General features: G+C 49.1%; 8 protein-coding genes across 8 annotated transcripts; 5 read left to right on the top strand and 3 right to left on the bottom strand.

The window, feature by feature from the left end:
- Positions 1-97: 97 nt before the first annotated feature.
- On the bottom strand, positions 98-1543 carry sen2 (tRNA splicing endonuclease subunit SEN2; the record flags this gene model as incomplete). Its single annotated transcript, XM_057186373.1, has 1 exon — positions 98-1543. The coding sequence occupies one exon, from the start codon at positions 1541-1543 to the stop codon at positions 98-100; it is 1446 nt and encodes a 481-aa protein (XP_057043143.1).
- A 596-nt stretch (positions 1544-2139) lies between these two features.
- N7518_005445 (H/ACA ribonucleoprotein complex subunit NOP10) lies at positions 2140-2684 on the top strand (the record flags this gene model as incomplete). Its single annotated transcript, XM_057186372.1, has 5 exons — positions 2140-2151; positions 2239-2283; positions 2391-2458; positions 2521-2573; positions 2634-2684. The coding sequence occupies 5 exons, from the start codon at positions 2140-2142 to the stop codon at positions 2651-2653; spliced, it is 198 nt and encodes a 65-aa protein (XP_057043142.1). The 3' UTR covers positions 2654-2684.
- Positions 2685-3039: 355 nt separating this feature from the next.
- Positions 3040-4344, bottom strand: N7518_005444 (rRNA-binding endoribonuclease; the record flags this gene model as incomplete). The annotated part of the gene is made up of 2 exons (XM_057186371.1): positions 3040-3555; positions 3610-4344. 2 exons carry the CDS (start codon positions 4342-4344, stop codon positions 3040-3042), a joined length of 1251 nt encoding a protein of 416 aa, XP_057043141.1.
- A 3611-nt stretch (positions 4345-7955) lies between these two features.
- On the top strand, positions 7956-9343 carry N7518_005443 (uncharacterized protein; the record flags this gene model as incomplete). The annotated part of the gene is made up of 5 exons (XM_057186370.1): positions 7956-8156; positions 8216-8320; positions 8381-8754; positions 8809-8876; positions 8934-9343. The coding sequence occupies 5 exons, from the start codon at positions 7956-7958 to the stop codon at positions 9341-9343; spliced, it is 1158 nt and encodes a 385-aa protein (XP_057043140.1).
- Positions 9344-9795: 452 nt separating this feature from the next.
- Positions 9796-11340, bottom strand: N7518_005442 (M18 family aminopeptidase; the record flags this gene model as incomplete). Its single annotated transcript, XM_057186369.1, has 1 exon — positions 9796-11340. One exon carries the CDS (start codon positions 11338-11340, stop codon positions 9796-9798), a length of 1545 nt encoding a protein of 514 aa, XP_057043139.1.
- Positions 11341-11889: 549 nt separating this feature from the next.
- N7518_005441 (uncharacterized protein) lies at positions 11890-12351 on the top strand (the record flags this gene model as incomplete). The annotated part of the gene is made up of 1 exon (XM_057186368.1): positions 11890-12351. The coding sequence occupies one exon, from the start codon at positions 11890-11892 to the stop codon at positions 12349-12351; it is 462 nt and encodes a 153-aa protein (XP_057043138.1).
- A 1285-nt stretch (positions 12352-13636) lies between these two features.
- N7518_005440 (zinc-dependent alcohol dehydrogenase) lies at positions 13637-15236 on the top strand (the record flags this gene model as incomplete). Its single annotated transcript, XM_057186367.1, has 5 exons — positions 13637-13799; positions 13859-13954; positions 14019-14246; positions 14330-14907; positions 14958-15236. The coding sequence occupies 5 exons, from the start codon at positions 13637-13639 to the stop codon at positions 15234-15236; spliced, it is 1344 nt and encodes a 447-aa protein (XP_057043137.1).
- A 1898-nt stretch (positions 15237-17134) lies between these two features.
- On the top strand, positions 17135-18661 carry hapX (bZIP transcription factor HapX; the record flags this gene model as incomplete). The annotated part of the gene is made up of 1 exon (XM_057186366.1): positions 17135-18661. The coding sequence occupies one exon, from the start codon at positions 17135-17137 to the stop codon at positions 18659-18661; it is 1527 nt and encodes a 508-aa protein (XP_057043136.1).
- Positions 18662-18756: the final 95 nt, after the last annotated feature.

The following is an 18756-nucleotide window of genomic DNA, read 5'->3' as shown; positions in this document are numbered from 1 at the left end:
GAAGTCATGGACAATACAGCATATTTACAAAGAGGGTATCTGAAGCCCTAAACATCCCCAGCCTCGACGGGACAAACCCAAGAAGAAACTAAGATAATCAATCACGAGTGCGGTTCGGAATCCATCTCTTGACGAGGAACTCGCGCACCTTGTATTGACCAAACAGCGCCCCAATATCATCAACCGAAGCAGCTGGCGGAGGAACTTCGACATAGCAGACGACCAAGCTCTTCAACACCTGGGCCTGTACACGGCTGACGCAGTGCATCCACCACCAACTCCTCGCCTGCTTCTCTGCTGTGTAGTTCTTCAGTTCTTCCGTCTCGGACCAGTAGGGGTGATTGTAGGAAGGAATGACGATGACTGCAAACTCGGCGTGGGAGAAGACCGGTCCGCGGTTGTAGAGCAGGTAATCGGTTCCGAATTTGACACCGGAGCGGATAACCCACCCGAGGGACCGGAAGTGGTGGTAGACGGTGTAGGAGATCAGGAAGGGATCATCGGGTTGGAGGGATGCGGAGCCGTCACGAGCGGGTTGGAAGGAGTGGTGGCAGAACTGTCGGAGGAGGGCAGAGGTGGTGGTTGGCGAGGTTGGTTGGACTTCCCCCGATTTCAAGGGTGAATCGTAGATTTGCAATGCTCCAAGCGAGTAGACAAGGAAGAACGCCTCTTCGTTGGAGAGTTGAAGATGCTCCTCATTTGCGAAATCATCTAAATCGAGGCTGTCGACGGCGGAGTCAGGCAACTGTAGTGACGAGGGCGAGTTGGATAGGAATTCTTTCTTTTGTACGATGGGTGAGAAGCGCACGGATTTGCTGTTAGACGAAGTCTCGCGTTGGTTCTGTTCAGCGAGAGTCTCATTTTGCGCAGCCAATTCCCGCGCCTGCCGTGCCTCCAGTGCCCGAACTTCTTTTGCCTTCTTCAAGGAGAACTTCTCCGTTGCAGCCGCTGTGCCATTAGTCGTATCGTCTGTGGTTGTTGATTGGGGACCTTGGTCAAGAGGCTCAGAAGGAGCAGATTCCCTAGCAGCCGCCTCCGCTTTGAGTCTTTCCTCAATGGCCAGCTTCTCCATCCGGGCACGCTCTAGCTTCAGTTCACGACGTTCTGTTCGTCGCAGTCTTGTCATTTCCTCGCTGGTCTTCCCATTATGTAACCCTCTTCGTTTTTTCTCTCGCGCCAGCCAGCTGGGTTCACTTCGACTGAGACTACCCTTGCCGAAGAATCCCATCTGCCATAAGGCATTAATGGACCTCTCATCCGTGACATGGATAGAGGAGGTGGCTTTGTCGAAGTAGGCCGAGTAGACTTCTTGACGGGGCGGGGAGATAAGGAATGTGAGGTACGAGAGAGCAACACTTATAAGAGAAAGAGGGTTATGAGGAATTACAGGAGGAACATGATGTACATTGACCGGAAGAGGAAACTGGTGAATCTGTCTGAAGTTTGGCCTAGGAGGTCGAGGTGCCCGAGGCGGACGTGCATCTGATGCAGGCCCTGACTCGATAGCCACAGGCTTGTCCATGCTGGTTACTGGAGTGGCCATCCCGGAAACCGCTACTGGAAGAAAATATTCAAAGTTCTAGACACAAAATTCGAGGTTAGCGAACTGTGCCGAAACATTCGAGTGAATCAATCGTCATGGTAATATCTTCTCAGATACCGTTGTAGTCAATTCAGCGGATCATCGACAGGCAACTAGAAATCAAAAGTGCCGCCTGCCTGAGCTAAATAAATGGTGTCATCACCGAAGGTGAAGGATGTGCTGGAGTGTAGAAGAGCTGAGGATCATCTTACCTAGAAGTCTCTGTATGTATGAACAACCTGAATCAAGTGCCAATTAGTAAAGAATCACCATGGCTCTGCACATTAACAGAGCTCAAAGGTAATTCTAGAGAGATTATTCTCTTTTCTGCTCAAGTGCGAGAGAAAAAGGAAATTTTGCGGTCGAACGCTCCGTTTAAAAAGCACCCCGTGACTAAGCAGAGTGGTCCGAGCTCTTCATCGTCGAGAAAAAAATTCCTCCACTTATCGCCGACGCAAGTACTAACACAGGACAATTCATCAATACCGTCAAGTAAGTTGATAATTCGTGTTCCAAGTGGTCTTCATTGCTCATGTGCTAATATTGCTCTCTTCAGAATGCATCTTATGGTATGTCTCATTGCGACTTCGAGGCGATCGAAGCGAGCGAATCTTCAGCTCCGTTCGGAGATCGGCCACTAATTTTGTGACGAACAGTACACCCTCGACCCCGCTGGCAAGCGTGTTTACACCTTGAAGAAGGTACGGAAATCTTTGCGCCGAGGAGACCGCCGCCTTTCAGCGCACATTTGGCTCCTCGGGCCACTGTTTAACTTTGGCCAATGATTCTAATTTTTTGGCAATTATAGGTCATGAACGGCGAGGTCACCAAGTCTGCCCACCCCGCTCGCTTCTCCCCCGATGACAAGTACTCTCGGTAAGTAGCTATTTGTTCTGCATGGCGCACAATTGAAGCATGGAAACTAACCTCTTTCTCAGTCACCGTGTCACCCTGAAGAAGCGTTACAACCTTCTCCTCACCCAGCAGCCCGGTACGTCTTCTTCAAGAATTACGCCTTCGCAGAACTGCAAACTAATATGTTATCGTCCAGACACTCCTGTTAAGGCTTAAATTGATCGATACTGGGGAAAATGAATTACCGGGTGGTATAGCCCATGTTTTGGCGAATGGTGTTTTTCTTGTGGTCAATGGATGGCTGAGATGTCCATACTTGTTTTGCTATCCTTGGATAACCTATCCGAGGCTTCATCTAGACATTCTAGAGAATATTATACCTGATCTAGGTAATCAACAAAGATTTTGTTAAAATGTTCATAAAGAGCCCTATGGATTGGCTATATATTCTATGTTCAACCGTAAATCACAAGACATGGTCATTCCTCATAAAAAGGCCGACAACCACTATGACAGCGGCATTGACCAAGTGAACTTTTTCTTTCCATGCCCCAAAACTCCAGCCCATATAATCAAGATGCAAAATCATACACGCAGCACATTTAGCGCTTCTTCGAGTTGACATTGCGGCCAGCACCGACCTTGGTACGGCCACCAGCCCTGTTGCGCTCACCGGTCAAGATACCGGGCAGGTAGTCTTGGTCCATGAGATCACGCTCGCGACGCTGCCGCCGCTCTTCTTCCTGGTTGGCGCGGACATACTCCTTCTGATCTTCGGCAAGGACGAGCTCGGTACCCCATCCTCGCTGGCCACCGCCGCCCTTCCACTTGCCGTTCGAGCTGCCTGCAATTGGCTTGGGAACGCTGTATACATTGCCGCGCTTGTTCCACTGCATGTTCTTCTTCAGGTGCATTGTGAATGCGCCGTTGGCAGTGGTGGTGCATGAGACACGAGTGAGAGTATCCTTGCCACAGCGAGGACAGAACTGCTTGTTCATCTCCTTAGTGGTCAGGAAGCAAGCGTGGCAACGCTTGATGAAGGTTCTGAGATGCTGGATCTTCTGGAGGGTGGTGGTAGACAGAAGGTTGAGGTTCATTTGCAGGAGAACGTTTTGACACTATACAGAATAAGCAATTGGGCAATAAACGGATGTTGTGTGGGATGTACTTACGGCGAAATCAGTAGTCATAGTCGCAACCTGCATTGTCTTGGGCGCAGCAGTAAGAGTCGATGTTCCCGACTCATCCTCAGCAAGACGCTTTTTATAGTTAGAGGGCGTGATCCATTCTCCGTCGTCAGCATCATCCTCTGCATCCTGATCTTCGTGCTCGTCTTCTTCTTCGACGATCACGGCCGCAATCTCGGCGACTTCATCAGCCTCGTTCGCTGCAGCGGTTTCTTCCTCCTTTGGGGTCTCTTCCTGGACGTCTGCAACTGTGGTCTCCTTCACTCCATCTGTGATGGCTTCTACCTCCGCATCCTCGGGCTTGGCCTCCTCGGATTCCTCCTTAACAGGCGGCTTTCCATTGATTCTCTTCTGTCCAGGAACACTTCTTAACCGCCAGTCTCCTTCATTCTTTTCGCACTCAATTTCGTACGCAAGGGCGAGGACCTCAATATCTGTTCTACTCAGGACAGAACGGTCACCGGTCTTGCGAGCAAATTCGCTGATGATATTGAAGCTCTTGGGTGTGGGGGATCGCTGCTTCAAGAAAGGCAGGTATAGGGTCTCGACACGTGCGCGGGCATCGGGATCGCGGATCTCGGCCACCACGGAGGGGGTGGTGATAATTTCGTCGCACTGGGCAAGGAGGGTTGAAAGCGGCGGGGTATTCTTGAGAATCGGGCCAGCGTCCAGCACGATTGTGTGGACGGCCTTGGTGGATTCGGCAGTAGTGCCTGCCATTTTGTCCTGTGTATTAGGACTATTTCCACCGATCGACAATGAGAAAAGAGGAGGTCGTTGGCGACTTGAAAGAATTGGCCGAGTTGTGGAAAGGAAATTTCTCTGTGAACGATGGCCTGTGCGTCCTTATCGGTCTATCTTATCGCCTATCCAAATCTACTGCACTTTCGTCTCCAACAAGCAATTAGACAATACATTCATTCTCTAGTTATTTGGGACTCAGATCATTGTATCGAACATTTTATCTTCAGTTGAAGGCAGGCCAGTCAAAACGGAGACCAAAATGCTGATGTTGCCAAGCGATTTTCCACGAGACTTAAGATGCGCCTACACAATTCCGATTCAATGACGAGATTTTATGGCCATAACAGAGGTCAATATCCAGAAGCAGATCATTCTAGGTCTCAGCAGAAGCAGGAGTTCTTCCTTTCTTCAGTCGGGGCATACCCAGTTACCGCCATGTTGAGACCAGCACATGTTGGAAACTAGGCCAATAGGTTGCCGTTTCCTCCCAGGCCGAGTAAATAGTATCTCCAAACAGTAAGCACAAAATATCTTCGAGGGCCAAGTCAATTTGTTTGTCTCTTGCAGCATGGTCGTTTCATAAAAGGTACAGCAAAGAAACCATGTCCGGGGGTTCTATGCAAACAGCTTCAATATAAGTTCTAAGATTAGTACTTTAAATTGTATTAGGTATGTCTCTCAAATTTGATATTCTCTATAATAGGGACGTTGCATGTTTCAACCTGCAGACCCAACCAAAATCCGGAAGGTCCTTGTAGAAAAAAGAAATTAGAAATCAGACAATGGCAAAGAGAGTTGCTGCAGACTGTAAGGAAATACGATTGCTTCTCGCATTTAACTAGCAGTGGCTTGATCTAGAACACGGAGCTAACATATTGCCAAGTAGCTTGCACAGCCCACAGTAATTGAAGAAGATTTTCGGCTTATGGTATGCAAGAAGTTGGCTAGGTGTCAATTTGGCAGATTCCTACCAAGCTACTCGAGCAATGCGCAATATTGCGTATAAGAGGGTTGTAGACTCAGAACCACGAGAGATAGCGGTCAACACACGTGAAATCCAGTCCAATCAAGCTGCCCAGATCCTAATTTGAATCCGGCTAGCTGCAGTAAGATGAATGACCAGAGATGAAGAGGTGGTAAGGAGATGCACCCTATCCCATGACATCGTTGACTGGGTCGTAAGTATAGAGCCGTCTTGGCGTATCAAATTGCTCAAAATTGCGACAAAGTACTCTGTAACCGTTTTATAGCTCCAATTAGCTCCTCCCTAGCAGATCGACAATGTTCTACGCATCAATTGCAAGTCCTCAAATTAGACTAGAAACTAGATTTTATTTCATATTAATGCAAGATTCAAGTCCCAAGCTGCCATGACAACTCGGCAAGCAAGGCAACCTGCATGCAACGCAAGTCAAGAACCTAACGCCCTACATATTGACAAGAAGTATTGCGTATATGAGCGTTCCACTACAGGATTTAAATTGCGGCAGTAGAAATGCAAAGCCATGTTCTTCCATGCTGCGGCAGAGGGTAAGTTACTGATGTCTGTGCCCAGACGAATACTTAGCCCTAATAGTCGTATGTGACACGTCAACTTACAACACCACCTTGGCAGGGGTCTTGTTTGGCCACACGCCGTTGGCAAAAAGTCCACATTGCGTAACTGTTAATTACTTTTTCTTGAATTCTTCCAAAATTCGACGCATTGCCATGAGTTGGATTGCGTGGTTAGCAGCTTTGGATGTTGTGGGACGCGAATAGTCAAGGCCACAAAATCATCCTGAGACCGAAGGTCTTCGTATGAGAAACATTAACAATATCCAATTAGTAGGTCGCATGAACTGAACAGATCCTGATATTAGTAGCAAACGAAGCTTTTCGGGAGCGGATATCCGCGTCAATCGTAGATGGTTATCCCTTACAAGACCTCCGCCATTATCGAATGAGGTGGCTGGATGTTCCAACAAATAGGAGATTTACTCTCTCTCCCCCGCATCTCGATTCAATATTTAATTGAACACTCTGCTATTCTAGCTGCGGGTAGATCTGTTACATACGGAGTAGTTTAGTGGCAATAAATGGAGCGCCCCTTACACATCAAGATGAGCTTAATATTGCCCTGACATGCAAAATAAGACAGTGTCTACAGTGGGTTGTTCGTTTCTCGGTCAACTATTAAGACAGACCAAACCTTCTTCTAACCATTCCTCAAATCTCCAAGGTAACGAGATAGTGCTGCAGAACGAGAGGGGTAAAAGTCGATGAAAGTTGATCAGCTCCTGTATAGAGTATTCATACAAAGGTCGTGCTCTGATCAATCAAGAATGTCTTGATTTCCTTTAGTCCCTGGCTTTTACCGATCATATTCGTGATTGCCTGGCAGTTCAGGACTGGGGGCTGAGTGGCGCACATGACCACGATTTAGGAGCCAGTAACCAATAGGTCTGACAAATTTAAGCTCACATTGGTCCCTAAGGCCGAGCAGCTTTCCACATGTAGGCCAACTGCAGTGAGAGATTCCATGGGCAGGTAGGGCTAGCTGGCTCCGGGACAGCGCAGTCTCAGGCCGTCAATTGTTATACATGCTTCTTCAGTGTCACCGTCGGAGATGATCGGATCTCAAATGAGATGACCTCCGAGCTATCTACAATAAACACCGAATGCAAATATTGCATCATGTCATTTCAAAGTGATTTGGAATTGCTTCAACTATTATATGTACGTAGCATATATACACAGCATCCCAGCAACTTGGAACCGAATGATAATCCGTGGAAGTATAGTCTGCCGCGCGTCAAATTAGAAAGCGAGAATAGCCTATACGTAGTGCAGTCTCGATCTGATTGGTAGAGCGGATTGTCTATGGGCGATCGACAGGAGTAAATTGAAATTATTGCCATTCAGAGCCAGTGAGACGGAAGGGGTAAATGTTTCTGTGGTCTCAAAATAAGGTGTGGGAAATTGATATATCAAAAGACCCTGCAAACTATAATTTGTTCCCGTGTAAACTGCAGCCACCAGGTTCAAGGAGGGAAGAAGAGGGAAAGAAGAGAAAAGCGAAAAAAACAACAAAGAAATATCATAGTGTTCTAATTAGTACGGAGTACAGATGTACATATCGAGTCCATCGGGGCCAACGCTGGACCCGATTCGTTGTATGCGCCCCTTGCGCTGCATGCTGCTGCAAACACGCTTCCCAGACGGGGATGCTGTCTCGCGTCAGAAGCACTTGCCCGTACATCCGAGGAGCGAGGAGGGATACAATGGATGTCCCTTAAGTGTCTCTCTCAAAAAGGGATAGTGGATTTTTTCCTAGGCCGTTTGGTTTCTGGGGCTGCATAAGGTTGTTTATGGCGACGCTGCGCATCAGCTTTATGCGCTTTGGATTATAATACAGCGATATCCTCTCTGACTTTTCGCTTCTTGGTGGAGAGGTTGTTCTCTTACCGCTCCTTTATGCCCTATCTTAACCGTTAATCAGATCAGGATCGTCTTATTGATCGGATCGTTAGACTGTCCCCCGGGCAATCTTCTCTTTGAGGAGTAGCCATTCCTTTGTTTTTCTAAAGCCACAAGATCGCTTGACAATGAATCTGCTGTACATTCGAGATGCGATCTTCAGGCGAGATAATGACGGCATACTTATGTCCTCCCGAGGCGAGCAGGGCTTGATTATAAGCGTTGTGTTCACGGTCTTGGCAACCTGCTTCGTGATGATGAGGATGTATACTCGTATGAAACTTATGAACCGAGTGGAAGCAAATGACTGGATGGTCATTATCGCACTGGTGGGTTGGTTGATTGGTGCTGATATCGAAGAACTCCAGATACTGATGCAGATGCATAGGTGAATTCATATGTCTTCATGGGCCTCGACATTATCGAAGCCGTCAGTGGCATGGGAGTGCATTTCAAAGATATCCCACCAAATATTTTCGAGAGACAGATGAAGGTGAGCTTGCCCTAAGCCAGGTCATTAGCTATCAACTGCATCTAACAACAATCCGAATAGGCTTTCTGGCTCACCATTCCTTTCTACAACGCCGCCGTCCTCTGCGCCAAAGCCTCAATTCTGATGCAGTACTTCCGAGTCTTCCCCACGCACCGCATGCGCGTCGTATGTTGGATCATGATCACCATCCTCGCCGTCTATGGCACATGGGCGGTGATCAGTGCATTCCTCAACTGCATTCCCGTGGCCAAATTCTGGGACGATTCAATACAAGGTTTCTGTTTGAACAAGACCAACCTGTGGTTCTCCAATGCTAGTATGCATATCTCAACCGATATTGCTATCCTGATCATTCCCATCCCGGCTCTAATGGCAGTCGACTTACCTCGAAAACAAAAGGTCGCTTTAATGATCATGTTCGCCCTGGGTGGCTTGTGAGTTACCCTGTTTCAAACATCTTGTCCCACGACTAACATAACATCAACTAGTGTCTGCGTCACCAGTATCATCCGTCTAGTCAGCCTGAAACAAATCGCCGAATCATCCGATCCCACCTGTACGTATCGTACGCTTAGCCCTATCATCCAAAAACCAAGCTAACCCCACAAACTAGACGACAACGTCGGCGCCGCCTCCTGGTCCGCCATAGAATGCAACACAGGCATAATATGCGCCTGCTTACCAACCCTAAAACCCCTCGTCGCCCGTATCTTCCCAGGCATGGTATCGACCTTCAATGCCAGCCGCCCCGCCCGCGGCGATACAACCCGGCGCAACTCCGACTGGAACTGTGATGCATCAACCCTCGGCGCCCCCGGCGAAGAACACGAGTACGGCGCCGGTGACCCGGAGCGCGTTCTCGCTCTTGTTCCTAGGACTAGCTTCAGATCTAGCATTAAGCGCTGGACGAGAGAGGAAGATAAGAAATTGACTCGGATTATCTCGGCTCCTCGGCCTCTGAGTCGTCCCAATACGCTGACGCATCCTCGTCCTTTGCCTGCCGATTTGGCGGTGCCGTTTTGAAGGTCTGATTTATAGACACGCATTTGGTTTTTGAATGGCTCGTGCAGTCACATTGGTGGCTTGGAGTATGATGTGATATACCCGTCAGATTTGTTTTTTGGTCCTTGTCAATGTTGCACCACGCTCTTTGAGCCTGGCGGTTGTCGGGCCTTGATTTACCCCATGGGGGAAACACCCGTGGGACATTCATTTTTTTCTTATGTCATTTTAAAAATATAGTAATGTGGAATGTATGTTTGGAAATTCTTGGATATATAGTTCGTTGAGGTACAGCAATCGAATCAAAAAGATAACCTATTACCGAGAGCAATGCATGTAGTCACAGAATGAAGCCACTTCTTGTAGTCTAATACACACCCCAATCATAGAATAACGTGACGATACGCCTAGAACAGGAATGCACAAAGGAGAAAAGGCTCTAACTGTCTAAAACAAAGCGCGGAATTACCAATTTAAAAGTCGGCGAACTCCTTATCGACTTCTTCATAGTAGTCGAAGAATCCCTTGAACAATTTGACACCCAGTCCGGGGTCCAAGCTGCCAGTAGTCGCCCGAATACTGTGCATGCTCAGCTGCGGGATACCGCAGTCAATCGCCCTCATGCCGATCTGGGCACTGGTCATGGGCCCAATAGTGCCACCGCTGCGAGAGTCATTGCGAATCTGGAAGACCTGCAGGGTTGACCCACAGCGCTCGGCAACTCGTCTAATGAGGCCCTCACTGACGCTGTCGGTAGTCATGTGTCCGTTGGAGTCGGCAGACACTGTCACGCCAACGTTAAGGCGGGGCGCGTGGTTTTCCAGGTAGACATTGAGGAAGTTCGGGTTCACTGCGTGAATGACATCTGATGACACCAAGAAGCTGTTGGCCACTGTCTGAGAAAGGAGGTTGGGGCCGTAGTTGTCCTTCGCGAAGGCCTCGGTAATCCGTTCAATGACGCTGCTCATAAAGTTCGACCGAGCACCCTGTCGGAGCAAACTGCCAATCTCTTCATCGTCGAACATACCAACCATCTTCACGGTTCCGGTCGATGTGCTGTCGGAGGAAGCAATGAGGGCTTCCTGTGCAGCATAGCAGCAGAGCTTGTCGTCAATGCGACCGGCGAAGATCATGTCCTTCTCCAGACCTCCTAGTTGGGCGGGCTGAGTATCAAACAATTCCAATTCCCAGTTGACAATAGTGCTGTAGTCTGTGATGCCAAGCTCCTTGGAGATGATCTTCACAAGCTTCTCAGGCTGGGTCGAGGTAAACGTCCCGAACTTGATGTCGCTGGACTCAATCTTCGAGTCTTCAAACAAATCAGAGTTATCAATTCCGATAACAGGCACCATTTGGGTTTCCTGGTTGAAGGGGCCATTCGCAGGTGTTCCGAAATGGGGAGCGAGGGTAGGCACACGGGCAATAGGCCAGTCAAGTTTGACCAGCTTATTCTCCACCTTGCCAGTCTTCGGATCGCGAACGAGCACGCGACCACCAATACCAAGATCACGATCCCACCAAGTATTACCAAGGCCACCGGCATACGGGGCAACGCCGAGCTGCTGGAAGCCTGCTTTGTTCGGTAGCTTAGACACGGGCTTCAGCTTGGCAGTCAAAGCATCGACGTGGCCAGCAACGATAGCCACGCCGTTACCGCTCTCGTATTTGGAGCCAATGTTGAAAGCGATCAAAGAGCTGCCGTTGCGGGAAGTGTAGAACTTGCCGCCTCGTTTCAGCTCCGATGTCCACACCGCTCGTTCGGAGAGGTGCTTGTAGCCATGCTCTTCGAGCTGATTGGAGAAGGATTTAACGGCGTGAAATATCGTGGGATTGGATGTCATGAACTCGCAGTAGGGCTTGGAGTAATCCTCGGGTCGGACAGGTTCATCGGCGATCGGTTCCTGAGCTTGGACTGGCTGTGCTGCAGGTACAGGAATGAACGGACTGGGCAGCTGGGCGGACATTTGTGAAGCCCATGGCATATCGAGGCCTTGAGTCGAGCTGTACTTCCTGGTCATGTTGTAAATGTAGTAGATTGTATGAGTGTAGGGAAGAGGGAGAGTTGGAGGAGAGAATGACTCGTGAGGGGAAAAGGCGGAGTCCCGACGGGGGCTGGTACCTGATCCGTTCACGGGGGTTATCGCCGAGTCCGGTGATAACGGATTCAGCTGTCCACAACAACTACATGTTCTTTTCTTACAGGTCAAATAGTACTTATATGCAGGTGAGAGGATACTTGTTAATATCGTCTCAACAATCTACACCGTAGTTAGCTAAATGCTTAGTTCCTACAAATCGCATACACTGAAATCAAGTCCTATGACGCCATTTGCTACCAGATTAGTTCTAGTAAGTCTGACTCCTTATGTAGGGGCTCGCACAGTCGCTGAGACGACCAACCTTCATGCTCCTGCTAGGGGAAATACGGAAGAACATTAATCCTTCCGCCCAACAAGCAATGATAGACTTCACCTTCACATTCAATCGAGACTTCATCTTTTCACATATGCACAGGGAGGCCAGCAACATCCACTTATTGTCACATACCATCAGTCCTCTTCCTTGCTATGGACGACTCAACTCAACATGTTCGCAGCCACGTGATAGGCCAAATTCGAGAGATCTTGTTCGACTTGCCCCCAGACGTTGTTACAGGAACGATGCGAATACTGGGTGATACTCCTAATAGTATTCTTGATCCGAACAATTATTTAGAATCTATACGTCCATTTGCCAGCGAGGTGCAGGACGGCCTCCATCAGTACAATAGGAATAATACGACTCGTTTCCTTGCGGTCACAATCTACCCCGGCAAACACTCCTATTTTGTGGTCGATCTAAACAACACCGATTATGACTACCAAACCGCCCATGAATGCAAGACACCAGTACCGGTCTATGTCCTCCGCTTATCGAAAAGAAAACCCACGATCTTCCGAAAACGAGAGTTGGATGGACAAATCGCAGAGACTCTTCGGGTTATGCACAATAACCATGGCCAGGACCCCCTATCTTTATTTGACAATTAATGCGACCCGACTAGTTATTACGGCAACCCACGGAGCCTCCGACATTGATCTTGGCCTATTCGGTCTGGCAGCTGTCTGCGATGATGAAAGAACCTTGTTGTCATCCTGTTGTGATCAATGCTATTTTCTGTATAGATCCAGAGTCTATAGGATAAGACACGGCGGTGGTGAGTGAGTGAAGGGGAAAAATACCTGTCGAGTAGCCGCATGATATAGTTATGCCGTCCATATATAGAGAACTGAAACTGTCACTACACACGTATCCCGACTCTTCTTCTGACTCTTCTTCTTTTGAGATTTTCGGTCCAGCAAAGCGCCCGCATGAGCCGAGTACTTGTAGATTATTAAGTATCCTTGACAAATTGAAAGCCCATTTCATCTGATTTGTTGGAATAGCATAGTCTTTGAAGATCAGAGATACTTTGGGAGATTGGTTCCGACGAGAATATTGAGCATCGCCTTTGTAACTGACGCTGACCAATGGAAACGTATTTGTTGCGGCGCAGCAAGTACTTTGGCCGGCCGCAAAAAGCCATTATATTTTGTCTGTCCCCTCTGAATGCAGCTTACGAAGGAACGAACCCAGAGTAGTTTGTATTCTTGCTCAGAATCCTCTCTTTGACGGGTTCCTGATCTGGGTTAGCACGGTCCGCTCTGGGTCGTAACAAAGAGATGCCGCATCTCGACCAAAACACACTGGTAAGCAACGGGATAATTGGAGCCCTCAGGGGTCTGTGCCTTTGGCTGCAGCAACTCCTCGTTGTCCGTAGCCAATGAAGAAAAATTGCGTCCGATAAAATCAACACTACCATTAAGCGGCAATATATCCTAGGAGCATTGGTATCATTCTGAGACTGCATATATTGCCCAATGACTTATCACATTACATAGACGGGCCTTATTTTGTAAATGGCTATGTAAAGTAGAAGTAGAAGCTAGTAAGACCTTGCCAATAGTTCGCACCAGAGAATAAACAATGCCCTGCTACGTACGCGGAGATGTTTCCCAAGAGCTTGGTCTTACTGACCCTCATAAAGGCGGAAAGCCCCACACGCCAGGGAAAATCCCGTACGTATAGATAACATATGTATGGGCTCTGCATCTGGCATGCCGCATCATGGTGATGTCAGTTGATAGAAACCCCCAAACCAGGAAGTTTCGTCATTTTTACATATACTGCAACCTAGTATTTAAAACCAAGCCGGAAGTTCCTATTGAACCCCAAGGACAGTGAAAGCATAAACTCGCTATATCCCAACCACACGTATCATCAAATATATTGAAAATGGCGATGTCCCAGGCAGCAAACCTGTTGGAAAAGAAACTCCCACGTGGTAATAATGCGACAATCACCACTGACGTGTCTAACTACGCCAATGAACATGGAATGGAGACAGGAGAGATGATCCAGGCTACTACTTGGCAAGGGAAGAACCAAGTCAAAGTTGGTAAGCGAGGGAGGCAATTGCCGGTGTTAGCTTTTTGTATATTGCTGACCACTGATTAGTGAAAATGCCGAAGCCGCGTGTGATCGACCCTGGAGACGTTATTGTCAGGATCACAGGCACCACTATTTGCGGTAGCGACCTTCACCTGTATCACGGTATGAAAATATCTCACGATCATCCGAGCGAGCAGATAGACTGACACAGCTGCGCCGGACAAAGGGGTCATTCCCGAGATGCAGAAGGGCGACGTGCTCGGCCATGAATGCTGTGGAATTGTGGAAAGTGTAGGGCCAGAGGCAAAGAACGTCAAAGTCGGAGAAAGAGTTGTTGTTGCTTTTCCGATTGCCTGTGGGACTTGCAGGAATTGTCGGAAAGAGTATTATTCTGTATGTGAACGAACCAACGAGAATGCTCTGGCCAATGCCTTGTATGGGAAGCGAACTGCAGGTAAGTTGAGCAGAGTGGCCGATATGCATTTTACCTTTCACCCGACCCCGAGGGTCTCGAGATTAATACTAAATTGGGATTAGGCATGTTTGGCTATTCCCATTTCACAGGTGGGTTTGCAGGTGGCCAGGCCGAGTATGTTCGAGTTCCGTACGGAGACGTCAATTTGCTTCAAATTCCAGCCGATGTACCAGATGAGAAGGCACTTTACGTCTCAGATGTTATGGCAACATCATGGAACTGCGTGGTCGACACGGGTGTGAAGAAAGGAGATGTTGTTGCGATCTGGGGAGCCGGACCGATTGGGCAGATGTGCGCACAGTATAGCTTCTTCCATGGAGCTAGTCGAGTCATCCTTATCGATGGAGGTGACGGTGCATGGCGATTGGACTTCGTGAAGACTAAAGAACCGAGGATCGAGACGATCATCTTTAGTGACATACCGAAAGGCGAGTCGGTGACATCACAGCTGAAAAAGATGGTCGAGGGCGGACCCGATGTTGCTTTAGAGTGTGCATCGGGTGAATATGCCAAAGGATGGGCGCATTACTTCGAGCAGAGGCTTGGATTGGAGACGGACACTTCAGAGATGTTGAATGAGATGATCACTGCCGTTCGCCCGTTCGGTCATGTTGGGGTGACAGGTGTCTATAGCGCATTCGTGAGTTCACCGGTTTTCGGAAGAGCGAAGTATCTGACAATCACTCTCAGACCAATCACTTTAACATTGGGGCTCTGATGCAGACAGGTGTTCACCTTATGGGTAATGGGCAGGCTCCTGTTCAAAAGTATTGGAAGCACCTCATGCATCTCATCGAGACAAACCAGATCAATCCGCTAGATATGGTGACCCACCGTGTCCATTTGGAAGACATGGAAAAATTGTATGCGAGTTTCAATAAGCGGGAGATAGGCATGCAGAAGGTCTTTGTGGAGACCCAGTACTCTGCTCCTCCAGCAGAGGGAACTCCTCGAGTAACGCAGTTGTGAATGTTTGTTACATCAATGTCGAAGAACGTCTTGAAGAGAACAGCTCTCAATTTGGAATGAGCCCTGTGATAATTTCCGCTCGGACGTATATCACTATACTAGACCCGCCTCTTGGAAATGTTCAGTGGCAAAAGGTCAACCTGATCTCGTCAAAGGAGAGGCGATTTCTGTTCTCACTTCTTTGACTCCCAATGGCGCTAGAAAGTATTGGTATTTTATGAATCAAATACTAGATAATTGAAAGTTATTCTAGATATCAACGTAGAGTTCATGTCCCTTGCAGATTGAGAGATCCGAAGACGAACGACAAGCCCGGCATTGATTAGCTTTAGCTAGAATCCATATTGGAATTCATCTCAGCAGATCAAGAGCAAATTGGATGTCCCTGGTGGTTGCTAGAATATCACGAGACTGCGTCATTAAGTCGGTTTACACTGGAAAGATATAACTGAGAATAGTGGATTGAATTTTCCGCCGAGACTGGGCGTGTCCAATGGCGGCGATTTCTTTCCACACATTCCACTTTTCCCACCGTCAATCTCTGCATACGCACGTCACAAGCAGCTCTAGCTGTGACTAACTGGCGGCGGTATTCTCCAGATCGGGCCATGTACACGAAAGTTCCGCTGTTCGGCCCTCGCTCGGAATGAGGTTGGCGAGCATGGTTCACTGATTGATAAGATTCTGCTATGTGGGGGGGCATTTGCAAGGGCCAAGACCACCAACCACTTCCACAGAAGGCCGAACCAATCATCCAGAGAGGGAAAAAGATACGGCAGTGAAAGAGGGATAAGTTTGCCGATATTTACTCCAACCCTTGGATTGCGGTTGACCCTAGAGCGGCGTTAGTGCAATCAGATAAGATCAGAGAGACCGAGAACGGCGGCTGAACGGGTTCCAATTCCCATGTCGATCCATACTCTTCCATACTCTCACCGCTGATGGATGACTCGTGGGAAAGTTCCCTTGTGCATTGGCACGTTCTCATTGGCCCGATGGTAGTTGCTACTAGGTAGTGCTAAGTGGCTACAGGGCTGGTAGACCGGAAGTAGGGGGCGTCTCGCCCACCCATGGTCAATGGATTGACGAGACGCTCCACTCGAACAAATTTTACTTTGACTGGAGAATTTTGATCCGTGTCGCCTGTCATTGAGTCATCGAAGATCAGGCGGGAGAACGGTGAGCTGCATAGGAAGTTAGTACGTTATGAAGTGCACAGTTAGGAATTGGGACGGGATTTTGCCATTGCAACTGTCCTTTGCTGGTTCAAGTTCTAGCAATTGGTGCTCGAGCTGCGTCTAAGAAACAATTACACGCAGTTAGCGAAGAAAATAAGAGAATATATTACTCCATACAGTAAGAAATGTTGCGTCAGCCCACCAACGCTTGCTCGGAACCATCTCCACTCAGATTCGGATCAGATAAAAATTTCAAAAGAGGAGCTCCTTACAGGATTAGGTTTAGCGAAATAGTAAATAGACCAATGGTAAATCAGCAGAAAAAGAAAAAGAAGAGCCAACCTTGGAAGAACGGAACTTCTATAACAACCGAAAGCTCAATGTCCGAAACCGGCATCATGTGAGCACATAATCTAATCTGATCATCGGCCGCTTTTTCTCGGCTTCCTCCCCTCCCTTCGCATCTCTCTCTTCTCTTTAACCTTTCTATACTCTTTGAGTGTCCATGCGTCCATCCCCAATCTGATTATCTCATACAGAACAGAGTTTGAAAGGAATCTCGTTCTTTCTCTCCAACTAGTCATTTTCGCTTATCGGCTCTTATGAGCGCACTTCCGCTCTTCCGACCGAGAAACGGCTCGTGCGTGTGCCCCGACTACGCCCGATTAGTTGCCCACAACTGACCTCCAAACAGTATTTGAAGCTCAATTTGGTGTCAAGATGGCCAGTGTGTCTATGGCACCCGCTCCAGCTGGGGTTTCTGCACTGGCCCTCGCACCGGCGCCCACGCTAGCCGCCAGGCCCTCTGTAGCTCCATCTCCGGGCCCGGGTACCCCCGGCTCCATCACCTCGCGAGAATGGGTAATCCCACCACGTCCCAAGCCTGGTCGCAAGCCAGCTACAGATACACCGCCAACCAAACGCAAAGCTCAGAACCGAGCAGCTCAGCGAGCGTTCCGTGAGCGCCGGGCCGCCCGTGTTAGTGAACTGGAAGAGCAAATGAAAGAAATTGAAGATAGCCACGAGATCCAAGTCGCCTCGCTCCAACAGCAAATTGGAAACCTCTCTGGTGAGATTGATCAATGCCGCGAAGAGATGGGATGGTGGCGCGACCGGTGTCACGCCTTAGAGAAGGAAGTATCAATCGAGCGCAGCGCAAAGGAAACCCTTGTCAAGGAGTTCCGGTCATCTTTCGCTGGCCCTAGTGTCAGCAAGCCTGCGCCCGTTCCGGACTCTGTTCCCTTGCCACCTCGTAAGACCAAAAGCTCCCGAATGGAGGATGTTCAGCCTACCAGTACCGAACGCAACAAGGAAGATAGCCAGATGAGTATACCTCCGGGGTGCAACAACTGCTCCAACGCCCACTGCCAGTGCATTGAAGATGCATTTGGCATGCAAATTGATACCCATGAGTCGTCTCGTTCTAGACACTCACCTCATGGCGTGGGCAGCCCGGAACGAGATCATAGGGATCCCCACATCAAGCCCGATCCTGAAGAGATGGAAATCGACTTTACCGCTCAGTTTTCTAGCGTTCCAACCCAGTCTCACGACAACGACGTCTCTTCGCCTCCCGTTGATCCCTGCGGGTTCTGTCAAGACGGCACTCCCTGCATCTGCGCCGAAATGGCCGCACAGGAGCAGCAACGTGTACGCAATATCAACACATTTGAGACAAATCGTCTCGCACCGATTCAATCCATCTCCCAATTCACCCCGCCACCATCCGAGGGAGACGTCCGTTCAGAAGTGACCCTTCCACCTATCAGCCAAGCGACTAATTCCTGTGCCAACGGGCCAGGCACCTGCGCCCAGTGCCAATCCGACCCCCGAAGCACTCTTTTTTGCAAGACGTTGGCAGCCTCCCGGTCAGCGAGCGGCACTCCATCGGGAGGAGGCTGCTGCGGAGGCGGAGGAAAGGACGGTGGATGCTGCATGTCAAGAAATGCCCCCGCCACCGCGCCCAAGCCGCGTAACAACGCCCCCATGCCTTCGCAACCTCCTGCACCCAAGCCCGCTCCGCCATCAGAGCTAACGCTCAGCTGTGCTGACGCCTTTACCACCCTCTCCCGTCACCCGAACTTCTCCCGCGCCACCGACGAAATCTCAACCTGGCTGCCGAAGCTCCACACCCTCCCCGATCCCCGCGAAATCGCTCCCCCTGGCAGCCGCGCTGCCCTGGAAGTTGAGGCTGCAAGCGTCATGGGTGTGCTCCGATACTTCGACCGTCGCTTCGCCGAAAAATAAGCAATCCTTGTTATGGATTTCATGCGCCCGGGTTTCCTTTGTGTTTTTTCCGGTCCTCCCTACAAGGACACTTTTGATACCCATACCCCCCATCC

This window comes from Penicillium psychrosexuale (genome assembly GCF_028828465.1).
Source record: "Penicillium psychrosexuale strain IBT 29551 chromosome Unknown utg000003l, whole genome shotgun sequence".
Lineage (NCBI taxonomy): Eukaryota > Fungi > Ascomycota > Eurotiomycetes > Eurotiales > Aspergillaceae > Penicillium > Penicillium psychrosexuale.
Note: the sequence above shows the minus strand (reverse complement) of the source record. Positions and strands in the feature narration are given on the sequence as shown.